At 40.1% G+C, this 23994-nt stretch overlaps 1 protein-coding gene across 5 annotated transcripts in view; it reads left to right on the forward strand.

Moving 5' to 3' along the window:
* Positions 1 to 11132, forward strand: part of LOC134349243 (transcription factor 7-like 2) — a 234064-nt gene extending 222932 nt beyond the window's left edge. For 2 of the 5 annotated variants that reach the window (XM_063053270.1, XM_063053271.1), the window contains one exon: positions 7794 to 11132. In XM_063053270.1, coding sequence (XP_062909340.1) covers positions 7794 to 8103 — 310 coding nt within the window. In that variant the 3' untranslated portion in view covers positions 8104 to 11132. The remainder of the gene's footprint in view (positions 1 to 7793) is intronic. The other 3 variants (XM_063053272.1, XM_063053274.1, XM_063053273.1) reach the window with 2 other exon arrangements.
* Positions 11133 to 23994: the final 12862 nt, after the last annotated feature.

Raw genomic sequence — 23994 nt, forward strand, 5'->3', positions numbered from 1 at the left:
AGCCTTCTCTGTTCCATACAAGCCCAGCATAACCTACCTTTCCTCATGCCAAAATGTTCCAGTCCTGGCAACGTCCCCATGAATCTCTTCAGTGCAATCCCACCTTCTCGTAATGTGATGGAAAGAACTGTACATTTACTGAAGGTGAAGAGTCATCTGACTTAGGTTGTGTAGAGTTTTAACCTCTCCACTTTAGTATTCTCTGCTTCAACTAGCATTCTATCCCATGATCTTTATGAATTGTTGGCCATACTCTCTCCCAGGTTCCTCTGCTCTCCAAATGTTATGACTCTATGTAGTCCTGATGAAAGGTCTCGGCCCAAAATGTCAACTGTTCATTCCTCTCTATGGACATTGCCTGACCTGCTGAGTTTCTCCAGCATTTTGTGTGTGATGCTCTGATGTGTTGCATTGGCAGGATCTCTTGTGTTTATGACTCTGTGACAGTCAGAATCGTTGCAATTATCATATACCCTCTTGGCTTGTCGCACTTCCCGAAATACATTTCTCCACACTTACCTGGATTGATTTCCATTTGCAATAAGATCCCCTTGCACACCTTCCCAAAGTATTGAGTCCAAAACTGAATCTATTGCTCTGAATCAAATTTGGTCCATCATGTCACATTGAACTATAGCTTCACTTCAATCAACACACACAATGCTGGAGGAACTCAGCAAGCCAGGCAGCATCTATGGAAAAGCGTACAATCGACGTTTTGGGTTGGCCCGAAACTTTGACTGTACTCTTCTTCATAGATGCTGCCTGGTCTACTGAGTTCCTCTAGCATTTTGTGTGTCTTGCTTGGATTTCCAGCACTGCAGATTTTCTCTTGTTTATAGCTTCACCTCCTTACTTTTGTATTGAAAGCCTTGTAAAATGCGTTTAAGTTTAGTGATTTTTTTTTTGTTTGTTCCGTGTACTAACTTTTAATCATTTGTGGACCAAAATCATTCCACTACAATTCCTAGTATCTTGTAGAAAAAGACACATTCTGATTTGCCTTTCTTCAGTGTAAGTGAGATAACCTCAAGATTCTCCACATTGATTCTATTCACTTTCACCAGTCACTTAAATTGCATGTAACCTTTTGTAGCTTCTCTCAAAGGAAAATTTTGTGCATCCTATCCTGCTGTTGTCTGTGAATTCGAATTCAGAATTCATTACTTTTCTGAACCATTGATATTTATAATGAAATACAGCCATTCGGTCAAATAACCGCATCTTCAAAGCAAGAAGAAATTTGCACAGTGTAGTTAGGAATGCAAAAAGATTTCATTTCATTTCTGAAGAAAGCAGTAATTGCACAGCAAGGTAATAAAAGCCAATGTATTATTGATCACAATTCAGACCAAAGGCCAAATGTGCTGATCACTGGCCCTTGTAAAAGTAGACTAGTTCAATCAGGACAAGAGTGGGACCTGTAATTGTTATCAGAGACCTCAAATCAGGGTTAAAAAGATCATTGTTAAACTTCCTATTCCTGATCATCTTGGAAGGTAGTTGCTTGAAACCTGTATATGACTCAGCAGTGACTGTCTCAGTATCAGACAGGCTACTATTCACTGCACAAATAATGTGCACCACAGTTCAGTGCCAAAAAAAATGGCAGAACTGTACCTCAGCTTACATCGCCAGCTTTTAAAAGGTCATAGCAATTTAATTCCGGCCATGAATTCATTAAATGTGGTTATTGATAAGTTTGCAAGAGAAAATAAAATGACTGCGAACGGGCTGGTTTGGTACGAAGAATTGATGTTGTCACCAATATATTCAAAAGAAGAGAATCTGCTGCTAGCTCTTGATCTACTCTCTATATGACTGTAGAGGATTTATTATAAATTCTCTGTAGAAAAGAGAAGGTAGGAGTGATTAAAGAGTACAGATTTGAAAGGCTAGATATTATCATGAGTGCAAGATCGAAAGTAAGAGCTATAAAAAAGAAGAGTCACTAACAATTCAGGAAGAAAGATTTCAGGAAGAACTTCTTAACCCAGAGGGACTTGAATATGGAACTCATCACTACAAGCAAGAGGAAATCTGCAGATGCTGGAAATCCAAGCAACACACGCAAAATGCTGGAGGAACTCAACAGGCCAGGCAGCATCTGTGGAAAAGAGTAAACAGTCGACGATCTGCGCTGAGACCCTTCAGCTCAAAATATTGAGTGCGCTCTTTTCCAGATGCTGATGCTGCCTGGCCTGCTGAGTACCTCCAGCATTTTGTGTGTGTTGCTTGTTACTACCAGGATGAGTTGAGCTGATTGGGATAGATCTATACAAGGACAAGGGGGAAGAAAAGGTATGGTGATGGAATAAAGAGGGGTGAGAAAAGATGTAAACACTGCAGTGGGATCATTGGGTTCATACTGTAGTTCAGTGCTGTATTAACTCATAATATTTGGCAATTTATGAACGTCAGTGATCCTTAAACTAGGCAAAAAAGTACTGATGTAGTGTTCAAATTATTCAAGGGAAACACTACACCAGGAGGAATCCCCGTTTCCAATAACAAAGCAATTTTAAGGATCAAAAACAGTCCAAAGTGCACCATAAGGACATTTTCAAACCAATTAATGCAAGCCAAGTGTGAGATGTTAGGAGATTAACCAAAAGTCACTTGGTTAGGTCAGTCACACAAAAGAATTAGAATTTGCCTATCAAAGAGCAATTTGTTTTAAATATGGTGTAGATGTAAAGGAGCATCAGAGAAAGAAAGAACAATGGGGGAGGTGGGGAAGGGGGTTATAGGTGTCTACTTGAGAAGAAGTTCAAGCCCAAGCTACAGATGCATGTGGCGGAGCAAACACCAAGGGTCCATAGTTGAAGGAATTTGGATTTCCCAGAGGATGAAAGGGGGGTGGAGATGGTAGGTAATAGAAATGATGCAACATTGGAAGAACTTCATCACAAGACTTAGTGCAATATTTAATCAGGATCCAGCAAACACAGGTAAGTGCTGAATAGGTATTAGAGTCCTGGATGACCTCAGAGAATAACATGATAGATGTTGGCCAAGATTTCTTTGAATAGACATGTCAGTAGTAAGACATAGTTCTAGCAGTAGGTAAGTGAAGGGGTGGAAACCGGTGATCCTAATGTGAAACAGAAATGAGACCCACAACGGAACTTTGGCAAAATGTGACACCCAAGGATATGAACTATCTGGTCAATCTTCAGATAGTTATTGGGGAGAAATGGAGATTGTAGGTAGGGTTTGTGATTGCAATATGTGATTGGGATTGCATTAATAGTTTCATCCGATTTCAGTAACAAAATACAATGAGTCACTTGCATTGTACACGCAATATAATAATGTTGCTTTCAAAATTTATCCCCATAGAACGAAAATATTTGGAGTACAATACAACTATAGAGTCTCCACTGCAGAAAATATGCACAAGCGACTGAGAACATACAATATTTTAAGTGTTTGAAAATTCAAGTCCTTTCAGAAATCTTGAAGCATATTCCTATACATAGGACTTCATCACTGGGTGGTAATTCTGGTACCAACAGCACATTTCTGTCTCTGAAATGCAGTTCCAAGTGCAAAGTACAGTGAAGTGTGATGTTGTTGTAGTACACCATGTTTAGCATTATACATAACTTTAAATGCGTTGTGCATATGAGAGCCATCATTGACAAGTGAGCTGCTACTAATTTAAGTTTAAACTTGGACAAAGTTTTTTAAAATCTGCCATTTCATAAATAAGGCAAGCCAGAGTTTGTTGGTTTCAGACTTTGCAGTTTTAAACTAACGAAAAGCAATGCTTGGCAATGCAAATACTTCTACTGTACAACCCAGAAAGGTACATTAAGTGAAAAACCACAAGTGAAAATAGACAGCAGTTTTAGGATATGATATTAATTAGGGCTTCAAGTTTGCTCTCGAGAAATTCAGAGGAAAATGAAGCAGTAAAAGAATTTAAAATTGGGGGCTGAATGACGCTAACACACATTTTATTCAATTAACTCAAGCTTACTGCGGAATATTTGGGAACATGTTAACCACTAACAGAAAATATGCTGGGCATGGAATTTCCTGATAACCAAATGCAGGATTAGAATAATCTTAAGGACACTTCTGAAAATTAATTAATTTTAAAATGTAAACTGAAATTTATTGGCAAGAATCTCCCACAAATAATGACCACAAAAAAAAATCTGCTTGTTTAGTAATGTTGACTGAAGGATAAGTACTGGCCAGTCAGCAGAAATAACTTGTTAGCTCTACTTCTGAATAGCCACACAGAATTTTCTTGCATCCTCTGTGAGAACAGATTAGGGCCTTTAAAAGATGATATCTCTAACAGCTATGCAACCTAGTGCTCTGCTGAACTGTCAGTTCTGATATTTATAACATATACTCCTGAAATGAGAATTGAACTGAACGTTCTGACTCGGGGATATAGTGATGCGCTAGTAATCTTGATAAACTTCCACTTCTGAAATCCATGGCAATTCATACTCATTTCGTCATCACAGCCAACAAGTACAGCAACTTCACCCTGCTACCACAAAACAGGACTAACAATACCTGTGAGACCAAGGTCATCTTTATAATTGCTAGTAGGAAATTCTTTAACATCTCATAAACCATTGATCCATTGATGATTTGGATTAGTAGTCTATAGTATTTTATGATACCAATTGCATTCTGACTTGGGCCATAAGACATAGGTGCAGAACTAGGCCGGTTGGCCTATCAAGTCTGCTCTGCCATTCCATTGTCTTATCTTGTCCATACTGCACCAACCGCCGCCTTTGGGCTATAAACGTGCAGGAGCAATGTGTGGTTAAGTGTCTTGCTCAAGGACACAACACGTTGCCTCAGCTGAGGCTCGAACTAGCGACCTTCAGATCACTAGTCCAACGCCTTAACCACTTGGCCACGTGCATGACTGATTTATTATCCCTCTCAACCCCATTCTCCCCATATCCTTTGACACCCTGATAAATCAAGAATCTATCAACCTCCACTTTAAATATACCCAATACCTTGGCTCCACAGCTATCTGTGGCAATGAATTCCACACATTCACCACTTTCTGGCTAATGGAATTCCTTTTTATTTCTTTTCTACAGGGACATCCCTCTATTCTGAGGCTGTGCCCTTTGGTCTAGACTTCCCCACAATAGGAAACATCCTGTCCATATCCACTCATTCTAGGCCTTTCAACATTCAATAGGTTGTAATGAGATACCCCCACCATTCCTCTAAGCTCCTGCAAGTATAGGCCCACAGTCATTAAACACTCCTCATACGATAACCTTTTCATCCCAGGATCATTCTCATAAACCTCCTCTGAACCTTCTCCTAAAATGAGCCCAAAATTCCTGAAAAATCTTCGGTGCAGTTGAGATTTGTGTCCCTTCTTTTATATCTGCCAACTCAGATACGATCAATCAGAATTCTTTCATTAGATTCCATCTTGTGTCTTATTCCTGGTTAGTTTTCGTATCCTTCCTGTGGTGACAAGTTCCACGTTCTCACCACTTTTTGAATAAAGAGATCCCTTTTAGATTCCCTGGATGCTTAGATTCATTTATTTCTGCAGTTTCTGATACATTGAATTAGTATATTAACTCTAGAACATGCATATTGTCATGTCATTTAGTCAGAGCATGGCTCAGTTATCTTTGACTGGCATACTGGCATCATTCCTTCATTCTAAACAGGCCTGGAAACATTGAAGCCAATCGAAACCACCACAATCAGCATCTTCAAACCCAAATCCTTCGCAGTATGGTTCAATATTTCATAAAAGCATCCAATTATCCTCCCTGGGGCATTATTAGCATGTTATGTTTAAATCTCTAACATTTTTAATATTTGGTTGCACCCTATATTAAAAACAGACATAATTTTTGAGTGATAAAATCCTGCTTCCTGAGATTAGCAGACACGAAGGTGACTGGATATCCAGCGTTCTCTGCTGTGTCAATCTTTTGTGTAAATTACAGCTCCATTTTTATAATGTTATAACCATTGTTAGCTATATTGTTTGTAGTTTATTGTACTATTTCATTTGTACAAGATACGTCGATTGTGAAAAGTGCTGTATCTTAGAAAATCATTCAAAAGTTTACTTCAAGTTAAGTGTGACTTTAAGTACCCTCCCATTCATTTTCAAATGTATACTTATGTTGATTTCAAGCTAGATTGAGAGGAAGCATTTCTTTTCATCTCAGGAGCTGGGCTGAAATCCTGACTAGATAGAGATGTATGTTTTCTTTCACCGCAGACTGCAAATGGACTACAATGATTTTCCGGTTCACGCTGACGTTACCAGTATGACAACATCTGTTCACCACTGAGGCAAAATGAGACTTAAATTCACTGACTCACTCAGAGAGGTCACAAGAATGTGTTTGATTTCTGATACAAAGGGGCCCAGGGGGTACACGACTACTCACTTGGTTCAGTGATTGTGTTCTGAATTGTGGCTAAAAAACCATGGAAGTTCACTGTGTTGCAGAAGATGGCGGGCTTCTAACATTGACATCAAGGCATTTAATTCATGAGACACAGATTAAATTTAATGGTTTCAAATCAAAAACCACTTCTAAATAGACTTGTTGCTGCCTGTAATTATTTAAATTACAGGCAACAACGAGTTGAGCTTACTCTCAGCTTGAGTTGAGACTTGCAGCTTTAGAAAGCAGGGAGCATCAATGTCCTTGAACCTAAATCAGGAATTCTGGAAGCATTGATAAATAGCAGAAACTGTTCCTATTCAAGCAATGGAATAGCTTATTTTGTGGAAAGCAAGAAAAAAAAATTAAAAATATAAATTTCAAATATGTAACAGTAATCAAATACAGTGCTACTTTAAATCTACCTCCTATTCCCACCATGAATTATTAATTTTAAACAGTTCTGTATCTAAAGTCTATCATGAGGAGTGAGCCCCTCAAATGCTGTGCTCTATGTATACCAGTAATGAAATCCCACAATAAACCAAAGAGCAGCAGTCACATGATCAGGCAAAAAATTGTGGTTCAAGCTTGTAAGAGGAGAATGGTGGGATACAGTTTTTCCTGTCCCTCACACACTTCTCCAGGCATGGAAATAGCTTGCTAATCCCAAAAGCTGTATTTTGGCCAAAGTGAATCTAAATGGGAAAAGTTGGGATGGTAAACCACTCTCCAAGGGCTCTCTTCAAAAATCGCTCCACATATTAATATTAGAGTCTGAAATCAGATTTCCTGTTTGTATGTTTGTACAAAGAAATGCCTGTCATCGGGAAGAGAGAAAGATGATTTTAAGAAAAGAAACACCATTTGATCAAGAAAACCTTTAACCATTGTGTGCCTCCTTGGAATTTTCAAGCCTTCAATTTCAACAATCCCAGTTTCCTTAACTTTTTTGTCATTATTTTAAGATCAAGTGCCACACATCTAAGATAACAAGTGTACTCTATTCAGGTCATTTCTTCCCGGCGCCCCCACCCCACCCCGGATTATCATAGATTGAATTACTGGGAAGGAAACAGCCCTTTCCACATTTCCAGCAATTCAGTCTGAAGCTTCAGTAACATCATGTAGGTGAAACTGACTAACGCTCCCTTGCCCTTTCCTTGCCTTAAAGTGTCTCATTTTAAGAGGGACTGGCTAATTTTAGGAGCACATTTATTGTGAAAACTAAGGTAAAACTCTCATGTTGTGGCATTAGTCATTGCCCTGTGCACTGGATGTTCACATTCATGTTCTGAGACACCAGTCTTGATAGTTTTTCTTTTCTTTTCTACTGTACACTTGCTTTACACGTGCTCTTCTCACTGTTCTCAGGAAGAAAAAGAAATGCATTCGGTACATGCAAGGAGAAGCCAGGTGCACCAGCCCAGTTTCTTCAGATGGAAGTGTGATGGACAGTCCTTCCTCTTCTCCCAGTGCACTCCAGCGTTCAGAAGAAACTTCCGCCAAGCTTGTTAATTCTACAGACTTAGCACAACAGACGCAGCCAAACCCAGCCCCTTACTCTGATCAACCCCAGCCTACCACAGATCTCACGGGACTCTCTATACCCTCTACGTCGGATTCTCCACAATATTGTAGTACTTTAATGAACATCCCTAATCAGCACACGATGCCAAGATAATGGCCAACTTGTACTGCAATCACTGATTAACAAGTAATACCCTAATGCATAAAAATGGAGACTCCATAATGTCTTTGGCCAGGCCCAACCAGTCTAGTGCACATTCAAAGAACAAGTACTTCTAACTTGTTATTGAAGTTCGGCATGCTCTCAGGACACAAAACAAAATCTGATTCGACTCTTTCAAGACTTTCCAGTGTTTAGCATTGAATGACTGGTTGTCATTTCAAGTGTTCCCAGTAGTGTTTGTTTTGATTACACATACATGGTGGAATTCAATAATTCAAATATACAGTCGGTTTTCTTGTGATCATCCATCTGTATATATCTGAGTTTGCCAATATGTCAGTGTATGTTCCTCATTCACATAATTATAATTTGCAATGAGTTGTTTCTTCCTCAACTTTAAGTAATGGAGGCTGTTCTGAATTGGAATTTATAAGTTTATTCTGATTTTGGATATTTTACAAACAAAATATCTAAAATCAGAAATATGATTACAACATACTGGGTTACAAACACAAGCTGGTTGTTGGTAGGATAGAAGAGTTTAACTACATATCATTATGTGAATGCAATGATTGATAAATTGTAATGTTTAACTTGATTTGGGAACATTTTCTCTTTAAAAGAAGGGCCTTTGATAACCTTTATGAAAGAATGAACATTGAAGATGACACCTCCAGATTCTTAAGTTAGTTAGCTTTTTACCACATACACCAACTGTCCTCAGCACATGCTTGTGATATGCCTGTTTCTTTGAGAAAATATCACTTTTGATCAAGGCAACAGATAACAACATGCTCTAGGTATTACAGTGGAAGAGACTCTATCTCATTTTTTCTCCTCCATCTTGGTAAGGCAGGGTTAGAGGTATACAAATGCAAATTTACACATTGATACTAACTGATTTATTTAATATTCATTGCATTTTAATGTGCGGTGTTGAAAAGTTGATGCAGTGTTTGGATCTACATTCTAACATTAGTGTTCGAAGTGCAATTGAGTCACATAGGGGACAGATAACAATTAACAGCTTTTCAAGCACAACACTGCCATAGCGAAATGCCTGCCTTTCAAACTGGAAGCAATTGGAATTGCTTTATTATAGTTATGTGGCAAACATGAAAAAACCATAAGAATGGAGGTAGGATCTTGGAATAAGAGGGAGAATAGGAAGAAGAATCACAATCACAATCACAATTTCAGATAAGCCTGTTGCATGTCCCTGATAAATAATTCAGGCTCAATTCTTGGAAGAACACCCCCATATTCCACCATTCTGCAGTAGGTGAAGTTCACACATTCAGGCATACAAAGTACAGTATGTCTTATTTTCAAGTGCAAATATTTTAAAAAGTAGCATAATCATTTGCAGTCCATGCTTGTTTGCATAGTATTCAAAGCAGCCCAGTGTTTGTTCTCTCTCACATCTCTCTCCTCCAAACACATTTACTACCAGTTCACTTTAGGCTGAAATGATCAGGAGATTATTTTATCAGCAGTGGGAACCGTTGTAACTCTCTTGGGGGGGGGGGGGCAGGGGGCAACTAATTTGCACATTTGTGACTAACAAGTCCAGAAGAATCTCTTACTTAGAAAATCTCCCTGATGTCACCAGCCATAAGATCCACACCAGTTCTGGTCACAGGGCCAAGAATAAATCAAATTAAATGTCACCGACTTCAAACAAGACTGCGTGATGAAGTTCTAATGGAACTAATAGTGTGGACAGAGGCCTATATCATTATCGTCGCATTACTATCGGGATGTGAAGTCAACAGAAACCAATGAGTTGAGTAACTCCCCTCTCAGAGCCATGAGATCCCATAAGGACTGAATCTGGGGAAGTCTCCTTCTGTTAGTGAAACTCCAGATTTGACAGGTTCAGAATTTAGTATCAAACTGAGTTTAAATCAGAAAGCCATAAGATAGACTACTCCAAATTTTGGAAGTGTCCGCTACCTCACAAGGATTGCGTCTTGAAGTAGGGCAAAGACATATCATTGGATGGATAAAGCTTCATCCTGTGGCCTCTATCTGACACAAGGTGTGGACAGTATAGTAAAAAGTTTCACTTTTCAGTATTGATCTCCTGTACCTAGAGAGTATAAAAACAAAGTAATGACTTAATTCCTCACTCACGGTGGAACATATAATCAAATGAAGTACTATCTGTGGCAGCTGCTAGATCTCATTTAATGTAGCAGGTTTTATGCAAGAGCTACAGATTTGGATCCAAACCCAACGTTTGTGCATCTCCTTCCTCCTCTCCTTCCATATGTTGGCATTTCTATGTCACTAGTTTGAAGAGAAAAATGAATCAATAAATATATTTTTTGTCTGAGGTATAGCAGCTGAAAACATTTATTTTAAATGGTAATATTTGCTTTCTATGTGTATTGCATTGGTTGATGGGTCTTTTCATTGCTATTGTAAGTCTGCTATCAGGCAGTAACAAAATTAGCATTTATACTGTCAAACAGATAAATGAGGTCAATATTTGACTTGGATGTTACCTTTATGAACCCCTGAAATGATCAATCATTTAGTTTTGTGGTTATTACTTAATTTTCTTGCCTATTTGTATAAAAAAATTGAGAGCAAAAAAAAACAAAAAAAATATAAATATAAGACTTGATGCTTCTGCTTTTCTGTGTGTGTATTTCAGGCTGATGTAATATTTTTATGAGTTATATTTTTAGGGAATTAAAATGAAAAGTAGAAATAGACAGGGTTTTATAATAGCTATATTATTTAGTATTTTCCACTAAGTTTCATCTTCCATGACAAGAAATCAAAAAAGGTCAGCTGTTTCTTCTTCCTTCACACAAGACATGTTTGCATTTTTGTAAAAAAAAAACAGCTTTCAAAGATACTGCTGTCTCATACCCTTCAACAATTACAGTCCCAGCAAAGAGCCATTAACATATAGGCAACACACATGTTGATAGAAAACCAAAAATTTTAAGTAAGTGGAAGGGATCAAATTATTAAAAACTTGTACTATTTGTTGAAGTAAAATAAAAGAGGTATTTTGATTGAACTAAAATGTGCATCATGGATTGATCTGTTGTTTCATTTCTGCACTTCATTTCTTTAAATATTTCTCATCTTTGTCAAATGTGTTTTGGAAAATGTTTGAGGAGAATTGATAATTCTCCCAGGCTTACAAAGTGTGATATGACTCTGCCAATTCACACAAGATAGTTCCAAAGCTTAGCTTTGGAATCCAAGTTTTGTTTATTTTGTATTTTGCTATGTTGCAGCTCCTTCGCTTTCAAATGCCATTTCTCTCCATCTCCCGCCAACAGTAGTTTTTCTCACATCTCTTTCTGCGTTTTCTCATATTTGCAGCACCAGTGTGATTTACACTCTGAAGTGACCAAGAAAGCCATTAGAATATACAGCACATATAAGCCTTACTGAGGCTTTCTATCCTGGGAAAGACTAAAATACTATTTCAAAGCCAGCAGCGGAAAAGCATGATTACCTGGATGCTGCGTTTAATGCCATGCCTTGTACCTACTGTAAGCTAAACCTGCACCAGACCCAAATAATGAGAGAAAGAAGAAGATGGAACCCAATATTGCTGGAACTGTTGCAATTATAAATTACATTTAAAATCATCTTAGGCTTACATCTCAAAGTTACTAACCATTGCCGTTTTTCCCTCATTTCATGAGAAAGCTCAGAGTGTGAGCTCATTGTTTACCTCTTCGTGCTGAGTTGATCAGCTGAAGTCATTTGTCACTGATTTCCGTACTGTAATAGTAAAATGGAGATTAGCAGCCTTTTGGGCTCAAATAAATTTGGGATATTGAGACACAATGGGATAGTGCTCATTGATAGATGGGGAAGGCCACATGGATTGCTCCTGCTCCCATTTTTTCATTCAAAAAAGCACATTATCAATCAATTTACATACGACTTCATTCTGACAATTTGGCAGGAAAATACACTGTGGACCCGGAGTGACGTGTCTAAATTTCATCTGAGTCAAATGCACGATTGGATTGGACTTGGCACCTGTGCCAAACTAGATTGAAGTTTTAGGGAGAGGAACTTGTGTGTACTTGGTTGCCTATCCTAAAGAGGTAATGCTTTTGTGTCTCCCAGAGAATGCCAGTAGTGCTGCTGTGAGTGAGGATGTTGTTTATCTCCCAGTGAAGGTTTTTTAATATCCATATGCACATCATATCTTCCTCCTTGTGGAAACAGAACGCATGGTGTGCTTAGCCACGGGGCAGATACTCCTCCACCTCCCAATAAACATTAAACACATGAAGAGCTTGCACAGTGCTTTTGAAGTGCTTCTCCAATTCAGGTTCTTGCTTATGTCCTTGCTCTGGAAAGAATTTTTTATTTATTTGGCGTAGCTGAGAATTTCTCTTGAAACTTTTTTTCAGGCCAAAGTCTGCAGAGTCCAAGTGGTGCACATTCAGCCCCCGATGCTGTGCCTCCTTGCACAGCAACCCAATAAGCTTTGGTGACTTTTACAGATTATCTGAAACTCAGGTCAAACTCAAACAATTCTAAATTGGATTCCATGCATTTTTCCAGGATCTTCAAGTGTAAACAAGGGCTAAATCTGCTGCTGAATCTATGTCCAAAACATGAACTTCACAAGCCACATGCAAATAAATACTAATATTAATCATAATTCATTGAGGAGCTAACACATTTTAAAGGGAGTCTTAACAGTAAACTAGCTACTCAAAAATGCATGTGCCACGTTCCCACCAAACCGTTGCTGCCGGAGTTTCCAAGGCCACATCATATACTTGGTCTGGGTAAACTGCTTTATTCCCCATAAGAAGACGAGCAGGAGTTTGCACACCTCAATCTCCTCAGAAAGTGTAGATAGTGCTGTGCCTTCTGGACTAGTGAGGTGGTGTTGTGGATCCAGGTTAGACCGTCCATTATGTGTACACCAAGGAACTTTGGGCTCTTCACTCTTTCCACGGCAGAGCCATTGATATGCAATGAAGAGTGGGTGACCCGTGCCTTCCACAATGGTCTCTTTTGTCTCACCCACATTGGGATTCAGGTGGTTGTTCTCACACAATTTGACAAGCCTCGCTACCTCCTGTTGGCTCTGTTGGTAAGAGACGGAATTACATTTTCAGAAAGAGGTGACACGGGGTCAAAGAATGTTGAATCTTTGTGGATGGAGTTAAGAAACCGTAAGGGTGAAAAAAACATCATGGGAATCATATATAGGCCTCCAAATAGTAGCCAAGATGTGGGGTTGAGATTCCAATGGGAGCTGGAAAAGACACGTAATAAGGGTAATGTCACAATTGTAATTAAGTTAAAGTTAAAGTCTGTACCGAGCCTTATAGGCTCATCAGGCCGGTGCTTATGCCAGTTTCTGTGGCATGAAGTGACTGAGAGTATGAGACTCCCCCCGGATAAGATGCCAGTCTATCGTGAGGTTAACCCCCAGCTGGGTGGACTGGAGCATTGTGTGGTTAAGTGCCTTGCTCAAGGACACAACACGCTGCCTCGGCTGAGGCTCGAACTCATGACCTTCAGATCACTAGTCCAATGCCCTAACCACTTGGCCACGCACCACACCACAATTGTAACAGGGGATTTTAATATGCAAGGAGATTGGGAACATCAGGTTGATGTCAGATTGCAAGAGAAGGAATTTGCTAAATGCCTACGAGGTGGTTTTTTAGAGCAGCTTGTGGTTGAGCCTACACGGAGAAAGGCCATCTTAGATTGGGTGTTGTGTAATAACTCAGATCTTATCAGGGAGCTTAACATAAAAGAACCCTTAGGAGGCAGTAATCATAATATAATTGAATTCATACTGCAATTTGAGAGGGAGAATCATAAGTCACATGTATCAGTATCACAATGGAATAAAGGGAATTATTTTATTGAGAGAGGAGCTTGCCCAAGAGGATTGGAGGAGGATACTGGCGGGGATGACAGCAGAGCAGAGGTAGCTGAAGTTTCTGGAAATAGTTCACCAGGCACAGGATAGATATGTCCACAGATGAAGTTCTCAAATGGCAGGGTAGGCAACCGTGGCTTACAATGGAAGTTAAGGACTGCATAAAAGACAAAGAAAGAGAATATAAGGTAGCAAAAGTGAGTGGGAACTTGGATGTTTGGGAAGCTTTTAAAATCCAACAAAAGGCACCTAAAAAGCTATAAAGGGGAAAAGACAAATATGAAGGCAAACTAGCCAATAATATAAAGCAGGATACTAAATTTTTTCTCAGTTAGATAAAGAGTAAAAGGGAGGTGAGAGTTGATATTGGACCACTGGAAAATGATGCTGTTGAGGTAGTAATGAGGAGACAAAGAAATGGCAGATGAACTTCACTGTGGAAGACACTAGCAGTGTGCCAGAGGTCTCTAAGTGTCATGCAGCAGGAGTGAGTACCATTACTATTATAAAGGAAAAAGTGCTAGGCAACTTCAAAGGTGTTAAGGTGGATAAGTCTCCTGGACCAGATGGACAACATCCCAGAGTCCTGAGAGACGTTGCTGAAGGCTGCATTGGTCATGATCTTTCAAGAATCACTTGATTCTGACATGGTCCCAGAGAAATGGAAAATTGCAAATGTCACTCCACTCTTTAAGAAGGGAGGAAGGCAAAAGAAAGGAAATTATAAGCCAGTTAGCCTAACCTCAGTGGTTGGGAAAGTGTTGGAGTCTATTATTAAGGATGAGGTTTTGGAGTACTTGGAGACTAATGATAAAATAAGTCAAAGTTAGCATGGTTTCTGTTAAGGGAAATCTTGAGTTCTTCAAGGAAGTAACAAGCAAGGTGAACAAAGGAGAGGCAGTGGATGTCATTTACTTGGATTTTGATAAGGATTTTGACAAGACATTTGATAAGGTGCCACACATTAGGATGCTTTACAAGATAAGATCCTATGGCGTTACAGGAAAGACTCTGGCATGGATAGAGGAATGGCTGACAGGCAGGAGGCAGCAAATGGGAATAAAGGGGCCTTTTCTGGTTGGCTGCCAGTGATAGTGGTGTTCCTCAGGGGTTAGTATTGGGACGACTACTTTTCACATTGTTTGTCAATGATTTGGATAATGGAATTGATGGCTTTGTGGCAAAGTTTGTGGATAATACGAAGATAGGTGAGGGGAGGGAGTGCTGAGGAGGCAATGTGATTGCAGCCAGACTTAGACAAATTGGAAGAATGGGTAAAAAAGTGGCAGGATGGAATATAGTGTTGGGAAATGGATGATAATGCATTTTGGTAAAAGGAACAATAGTGCAGACTATTATTTAAATGGGGAGAAAATTCAGAGATGCAGAGGGTCTTAGCAGTCCTCGTGCAAGACTCTCAGAAAGTTAATTTACAGGTTGAATCTGTGGTAAAGAAGGCAAATACAATATTGGCATTTATTTCAAGGGGAATAGAATATAAAAGCAAGGAGATAATGCTAGCAACACACATCAAAGTTGCTGGTGAACGCAGCAGGCCAGGCAGCATCTATAGGAAGAGGCGCAGTCGACGTTTCAGGCCGAGACCCTTCGTCAGAGATAATGCTAAAGCTTTATAAGAGACTAGTCAGGCTGCACTTGGAGTATTGTCAACAGTTTTGGGCCCCATCTCTAAGAAAGGTCGGGTTGTTATTGGAGAGAGCCCAGAGGAGGTTCACAAGGATAATTCCAGGAATTAAGACCATAAGATAAAGGAGCAGAAGTAGGTCATTTGGCCCATCAAGTCTGCTCTGCCATTCAATCATAGGCTGATCCAATTCTTCCAATCATCCCCACTCCTGCCTTCTCCCCATACCTTTTGATGCCCTGGCCAATCAAAAACCTATGTATCTCTGCCTTAAATGCACCCAATGATTTAGTCTCCACGGCATCTCATGGCAACAAATTCCACGGATTTACTACCCTCTAAAGTAATTTCTCTGCATCTCTGTTCTAAATGGACATCCTTCAATCCTGAAGTCATGCCCGCTTGTCCTAGACTCTCCTACCATGGGAAATAACTTTGCCATGTCTAATCTGTTCAGTCCTTTTAATATTCAGAATGTTTCTATGAGATTCCCCAGCATTCTCCTGAACTCCAGGGAATACAGCCCAAGAGCTGCCAGATGTTCCATATACGGTAACCCTTTCATTCCTGGAATCATTCTCATTAATCTTTTCTGAACCCTCTCCAATGTCAGTATCATCATCATCATCGTCAGGTACCATGCCCAGTTTGAGCTTTGAATGCCATGGCCCACACACTCCTGTTTCGGGTCAAGTGGATCAATTCATTGGTATTCATTTCCAGTTCTCTGGCTGCTGTCTCCATCATCATTTGTCTTTGTCTTCCTCTTGCTTTCTTCCCTTCAATCTTTCCCATAATTACTATGCATCTATTACTATTACTCCTCTTTCCTAATTACATGTCCAATGAAGTTACGTTGCCTTTTCATGATCTCATACATTATTTCTCTTTTTGTGCTTGCTCTGTTCATGACATCCTCGTTAGATATTCGTTTCGTCCATGATATTCTTTGCATCCTCCTCAAAAACCATATCTCTGCTGCTTACTAGATATTGTCCAACATTCTGATCCATATAACATAACTGGATAAATGTAACATTTCAGTACTCTGAGGCGGGTTGTCATGCCTAGTTTAGTATTGGTCAGTATACCCTTCATTCTCGAAAAGGTGTCTTTTGCCATCCCTATTCTTCTTTTGATGTCCATGTCGCACCTGCCATCTGATGTCACCCAGCTTCCTAAGTAGCAAAAGTTCTGTACTTGTTTTATGTCTTCCCCATTTATTTTCAGCCTGCAGATAGGATTCTCCTTCTTTTTGGATATCACCATACATTCTGTCTTTTTGCAATTGATGGATAGACCCATTTTTGCATTTTCTTCAACAACTATATCAATTAAGTTTTGTAGTTCTTCCACCATACTTGGAATTAACACAGTGTCATCCGCATATCTGAAATTATTGATGGTTTCACCGTCAACTTTGATTCCCAATATGTCTTTTATTTTTTGTAATATTGTTTCACCGTACACATTAAACAAGTCAGGGGAGAAAACACACCCTTGTCTTACGCCTCTCTTGATTTCCATAAACTGACTCACTTCTCCATCTATTCTTACAGCAGCAGTTTGTTCCCAGTACAGATTTCTGATTAGGCGGAGGTCTTTCAAATCTAGATCTAGAGTTTCCTGTAATATTTTAAATAACTTATTGTGCTTCACTTTATCAAATGCTTTTGTGTAGTCGATAAAAAAAACAAATAAATCTTTTTGCATTTGAATAGCTCGTTCTGATAGTATCCTTAACATCAATATCGCATTTCTTGTACCTTTGTCTTTCACAAAACTACATTGTTCTTTACCTATTTCAGCTCGTATCTTACTTTTAGCTCTTGTCATCAAAATTCTTAGAAGTATCTTAGTGATATGACTCATTATAATCCTATGTAATTCACATTCTATTGCTCCAGGTTTCTTGGGAAGAGTGATAAATACTGACTTTTTCATTTCTTCTGGTATTATTCCAGTCTCATAAATGTCATTGGTTAAATCACTAAGTTTTTCAATTCCATATTCTTCAAAGGTGATAATTTGTTCTATTACTAATTCGTCAGGACCTGCTGCCTTTCCTATCTTCATCTATTTATTGCATTATGAACTTCCGATTTTAAAAAACTTGGACCTTCAATGTTTTTCTTAATTTCTGGTTTTTCGCCTCAATCGTCTTCAAACAATTCCTGAATACACTCAGTCCATCTGTTCATAATCTCATCTTTTTCCATGATAATGGTACCATCCTTTGCTTTCAAACATCCACCTGAAGATCAGAGGAGCTTTTTACCAGTAATATTCTTGATTTGTTGATGCAACCTTTTTAGATCAATAATAGGGATTCTTTCTAATTGCTCACATTCCTGGTTTAACCATTCTTCTTTGGCTTTTTGACATAAGCTTTAACTTTTTTTATCTAAGGAATTATATTCCATAGGATTTGCTTTCTTCAGTCTCCTTTCTTACATTAGATTTTTGATTTTATCTGTCATCCATTTATTCCTTGTGCTTTTTTTCTTTTTTAGGAATCATTGACTTTGCTGATTCTACCAAGGCATCCTTTAGAGAGTTAAATTTCATTTCTACATGATTGCTATCATCTTCAACAGATTCTATTATCACATTTATCACATTGTCCAATCTTCCTGCTTGATATAGGGTTCTTACATTCCAAGTGGCAATAATTTTCTTTTGTGTTACTTGAATTTTATGAGCAGTAGCGATACATTTTGTGATTTTTGACCATGGTTTTCTTAGCAAATAGATTCTAGGAAACTTAGTATCTAGCAACGGTGGTTTGCTATTGCCTTTTGTTGGGCGAACTGAAGAAATCGCCATTTCTCTTCCCAAATGTTCATCCGCCTGTACCATAGCTGTTGTCATTTGAGGTCGTAAACACGAGGAATTCTGCAGATGCTGGAAATTCAAGCAACGCACATCAAAGTTGCCGGTGGACGCAGCAGGCCAGGCAGCATCTCTAGGAAGAGGTACAGTTGACGTTTCGGGCTGAGACCCTTTGTCAGGTCCAACGGAAAGAAGAGATAGTAAGAGATTTGAAAGTGGGAGGGGGAGGGGGAGATCCAAAATGATAGGAGAAGACAGGAGGAGGAGGGATGGAGCCAAGAGCTGGACAGTTGATTGGCAAAAGGGATATGAGAGGATCATGGGACAGGAGGCCTAGGGAGAAAGACAAGGGGGAGGGGGGAAAAACCCAGAGGATGGGCAAGGGGTATAGTGAGAGGGACAGAGGGAGAAAAAGGAGAGAGAGAGAAAGAATGTGTGTATATAAATAAATAATGGATGGGGTACGAGGGGGAGGTGGGGCATTAGCGGAAGCTTGAGAAGTCTATGTTCATGCCATCAGGTTGGAGGCTACCCAGATGGAATATAAGGTTGCTACTGTTCTGGGTCAGAACAGCCCTGGGAGCAATGAATGACTAAGGGGTAACTCCACTTTCCTCAAACCTCTGAAAGTCCCCAATCAGAGCCTCATCACCGGTTGCAGTTTAGAGTCATACCCAGGGCATAATGTCAGTATATCCCTTCTAAAATAAGGAGCTCAAAACTGCACACAGTATTTTAAGTGTGGTCTCACAAGTGCCTCACAGAGCCTCAACATCACATCCCAGCTCTTATCTCTAGAAAAGAATGCCAACATTGCATTCGCCTTCTTCACCACCAACTCAACCTGGACGTTAACCTTTAGAGTATCCTGCACAAGGACTCTTTGCATCTCTGCAGTTTGAATTATCTCTCCATCTAAATTGTAGTCTGCCATCTAAATAGTAGTCAGCCCGTTTATTTCTTCCACCCAAGTGCATGACCATACACTTCCCAATGTTGTATTTCATTTGCCACTTCTTTGCCCATTCCGCTAAACTATCTAAGTTTCTCTGCAGGCTCTCTGTTTCCTCAACACTACTCGCTCCTCCACTATTTTTGTATCATCAGCAAATTTAGCCACAAATCCATTAATCCCAGAGTCCAAATCATTGACATAAAAAGCAACAGTCCCAGCACCAACCCCTGTGGAATTCCACTGGTAACCAGCAGTCAGCTAGATTAGGATCCCTTTATTCCCACTCTCTGTTTTCTGCCAATCAGCCAATGCTCCACCCATGCTAGTAATTTCCCTGTAATTCCATGGGCTCTTATCTTGCTAAGCAGCCTCATGTGTGGCACCTTGTCAAAGGCCTTCTGAAAATCCAAGTACACCACTTCTACTGCATCTCCTTTGTGTACCCTGCTTGTAATTTCCTCAAAAAAATAGCAGTAGGTTTGTCAGGCAGGATTGTCCTTTCAGGAAACCATGCTGGCTTTGGCCTATCTTGTCATGTACCTCCAGGTACTCCATAATTTCATCCCTAACAATCGATTCCAACAACTTCCCAAACATTAATGTCAGGCTAACAGGTCTACAGTTTCCTTTCTGTTGCCTCTTATCCTTCTTAAATAGCGGAGTAACATTTGCAATTTTCCATTCATCCAGTACCATGCCAGGATCTATCAATTCTTGAAAGATCATTGTTAATACCTCTGCAGTCTCTCCAGCTACTTCCTTCAGAACCCGAGGGTGCATTCCTTCAGGTCCAGGAGATTTATCCACCCTCAGACCATTAAGCTTCCTGAGCACCTTCTCAGTTGTAATTTTCACTGCACAAACTTCTCTTCCCTGACACTCTTGAATGTCCAGTATACTGCAGATGTCTTCCACTGTGAAGAATGATGCAAAATACACATTCAGTTCCCCTGCCATCTCTGTGTCTCTCATTACAATATCTCCAGCGTCATTATCTATTAGTCCTATATATACCCTTGACTCTCTTTTACCCTTCATATACTTGAAAGCTTTTAGTATCTTCTCTGATATTAGTCGCCAGCTTCCTTTCACAATTCAACTTTTCCTTCCTAATGACCTTCTTAGTTTCCTTCTGCAGGTTTTTAAAAGCTTCCCAATCCTTTGTCTTCCCATTGCCTTTGGCTTCCTTGTATGCCCTCTCTTTTGCTTTTACTTTGGCTCTGACTTCACTTGTCAGCCGTGGTAGTGTCCTTCTTGCATTTGAAAATTTCTTCTTATTTGGAATATATCTGTCTTGCACTTTTCTCATCTTTATCAGAAACTCTGCTGTCCTTCCTGCTAGTGTCCCTTTCCAGTCAACTTTGGCCAGTTGCCCTCTCATGCCATTGTAATTTCCTTTATTCCACTGAAATACCAACACATTCAATTTTAGTTTCTCCTTCTTAAATTTCAATGTGAACTCGATCATATTGTGATCACTGATCCCTAAGGGTTCCTTAAACTTAAGCTCTCTTATCACCATCGGATCATTGCACAACACGCAATCCAGCTCAGCAACAAGTTGTTCTAAAAAGCCATCCCTTAGATGTTCTACAAATTCTCTCTTTCGAGGTCCAGTACTGACCTGGTTTTCCCAATCCACTTTCATGTAAAAATCCCCAGCGATTATCATGACATTGCCCTTCTGACACGCCTTTTCTATCTCCTGCTGTAATTTGTAATCCACATCCCGGCTGCTGTTTGGAGGCCTGTATACGACTGCCATTAGGGTCCTTTTACCCTTATCATTTCTTAGCTAAACCCATAGAGACTCTACACCTTCTGATCCTATGTCATCCCTTTCTAATGATTTAATATTAGAAACATAGAAACATAGAAAACCTACAGCACAATACAGGCCCTTCAGCCCACAAAGCTGTGGCGAACATGTCCTTCCCTTAGAAATTACCTAGGGTTACCCATAGCCCTCTATTTTTCTGAGCTCCATATACCTGTCCAGGAGTCTCTTAAAAGACCCTAGCGTATCTGCTTCCACCACCATCACCGGCAGCCCATTCCACACACTCACCACTCTCTGTGTAAAAACCTGACATCTCCTCTGTACCTACTTCCAAGCACCTTAAAACTGTGCCCTCTCGTGCTAGCCATTTTAGCCCTGGAAAAAAGCCTCTGACTATCCACACGATCAATGCTTCTCATCATCTTATACACCTCTAACAGGTCACCTCTCATTCTCTGTCACTCCAAGAAAAAAGGGTGACTTCACGCAATCTATTTCCATAAGGCATGCTCCGCAATCCAGACAACATCTTTGTAAATCTCCTCTGCATCCTTTCTATGGTTTCCACGTCCTTCCTGTAGTGAGGCAACCAGAACTGAGCACAATACTCCAGGTGGGGTCTGGCCAGGGTCCTATATAGCTCCAACATTACCTCTCAGCTCTCAAACTCAATCCCACAATTTATGAAGCCCAATGCATCATATGCTTTCTTAACCATAGAGTCAACCTGCATAGCAGCTTTGAGTGTCCTATGAACTCGGACCCCAAGATTCCTCTGATCCCCCACACTGCCAAGAGTCTTACCATTAAAACTATATTCTGCCATCATATTTGACCTACCAAAATGAACCACCTCACACTTATCTGGGTTGAACTTCATCTGTCACTTCTCAGCCCAGTTTTGCATCCTGAGGCACACGACTGGTCACCAACCTCCATGCAGGATATGACCGACCTACAACCACTCTTTGCCTTCTGTGGGCAAGCCAGTTCTGGATCCACAAAGCAATGTTCCCTTGCCTCCTTACTTTCTCAATAAGCCTTGTATGGGGTATCTTATAAAATATCTTGCTGAAATCCAGATACACTACAACATACATCAAAGTTGCTGGTGAACGCAGCAGGCCAGGACTAACGAAAGTCCTGACGAAGGGTCTCGGCCTGAAACGTCAACTGTACCTCTTCCTAGAGATGCTGCCTGGCCTGCTGCATTCACCAGCAACTTTGATGTGTGTTGCTTAAATTTACAGCATCTGCAGAATTCCTGTTGTTTACGTTTTTAAATCCATATACACTACATCTACTACTCTACCTTCATCAATGTATTTGGTCACATCCTCAAAAATTTCAATCAGGCTCATAAGGCATGACCTGCGTTTGACAAAGCCATGTTGACTATTCCTAATCATATTATGCCTCTCCAAATGTTCATAAATCTTGCCTCTCAGGATCTTCTCCATCAACTTACCAAACACTGAAGTAAGACTCACTGGTCTATAATTTCCTGGGCTATCTCTACTTCCTCTCTTGAATAATGGAACAACATCCGTAACCCTCCAATCCTCCGGAACCTCTCCCATCCCCATTGTTGATGCAAAGATCATCGCCAGAGGCTCAGCAATCTCCTCCCTCGCCTCCCACAGTAGCCTGGGGTACATCTCATCCGGTCCCGGCGACTTATCCAACTTGATGCTTTCCAAAAGCTACAGCACATCCTCTTTCTTAATATCTACATGCTCAAGTTTTTCAGTCCGATGTCAGTCATCCCTACAATCGCCAAGAATACTGAAGCAAAGTACTCATTAAGTACCTCTGCTATCTCCTCTGGTTCCATACACACTTTTCTACTGTCACACTTGATTGGACCTATTCTCTCACGTCTTATCCTCTTGCTCTTCACATACTTGTAGATGCCTTGGGGTTTTCCTTAATCCTGTCCGCCAAGGCCTTCTCATGGCCCCTTCTAGCCCTCCTAATTTCTTTCTTAAGGTCTTTCCTGCTAGCCTTATAATTTTCTGGATCTCTATCATTAACTAGTGTTTTGAAACTTTCGTAAGCTCTTTCCTTCTTGACTAGATTTTCAACAGCCTTTGTACATCACAGTTCCTGTACCCTACCATCCTTTCCCTGTCTCACTGGAACGCAAATATCCCCTGAACATTTGCCACATTTCTGCCATATATTTCTCTGAGAACATCTTATACATCTTATTTCTTATTCACAGGGCCACACCACCCGCTCTGCCTGCTAACCTATCTTTCTGATACACCGTATATCCTTGGACGTTCTGTTCCCAATGGCAGGCATCCTTTAGCCAAGTTTCAGAGATAGTCACAATATCATACTAGACAATCTGTAGCTGAATTTCAAGATCGTCCATTTTATTTCTTATGCTGCGTGTATTCAAGTATAACACTTTCAGTCCAGTATTTGTTGCTCTCTGTTTTAACTGCAGCATGCCTCTATTGCCCTGTAACTCATCCCACTGGCTGTGATTATGCCTCATCTCCTGCCTGTCCTTTCTAACACCTCTGTTGCACGCTATCTTTGATTTATGTCGGTTTTCCCCTTCCTCAGCCCTATCACTCTGGTTCCCATTCCCCTGCCAAATTAGTTTAAACCCTCCCAACAGCTGTATTAAACCTACCTGCTAGGATATTGGACCCCTTTGTGTTCAGGTGTAACCCATCCTTTTTGTACAGGTTGTACCTCGCCCAGAAGAGATCCCAATGATCCAGGAACCCGAAGCTCCGCCCCCTACACCAGTCTCT

This window comes from Mobula hypostoma, chromosome 7 (assembly GCF_963921235.1).
Source record: "Mobula hypostoma chromosome 7, sMobHyp1.1, whole genome shotgun sequence".
NCBI classification, from domain to species: domain Eukaryota; kingdom Metazoa; phylum Chordata; class Chondrichthyes; order Myliobatiformes; family Myliobatidae; genus Mobula; species Mobula hypostoma.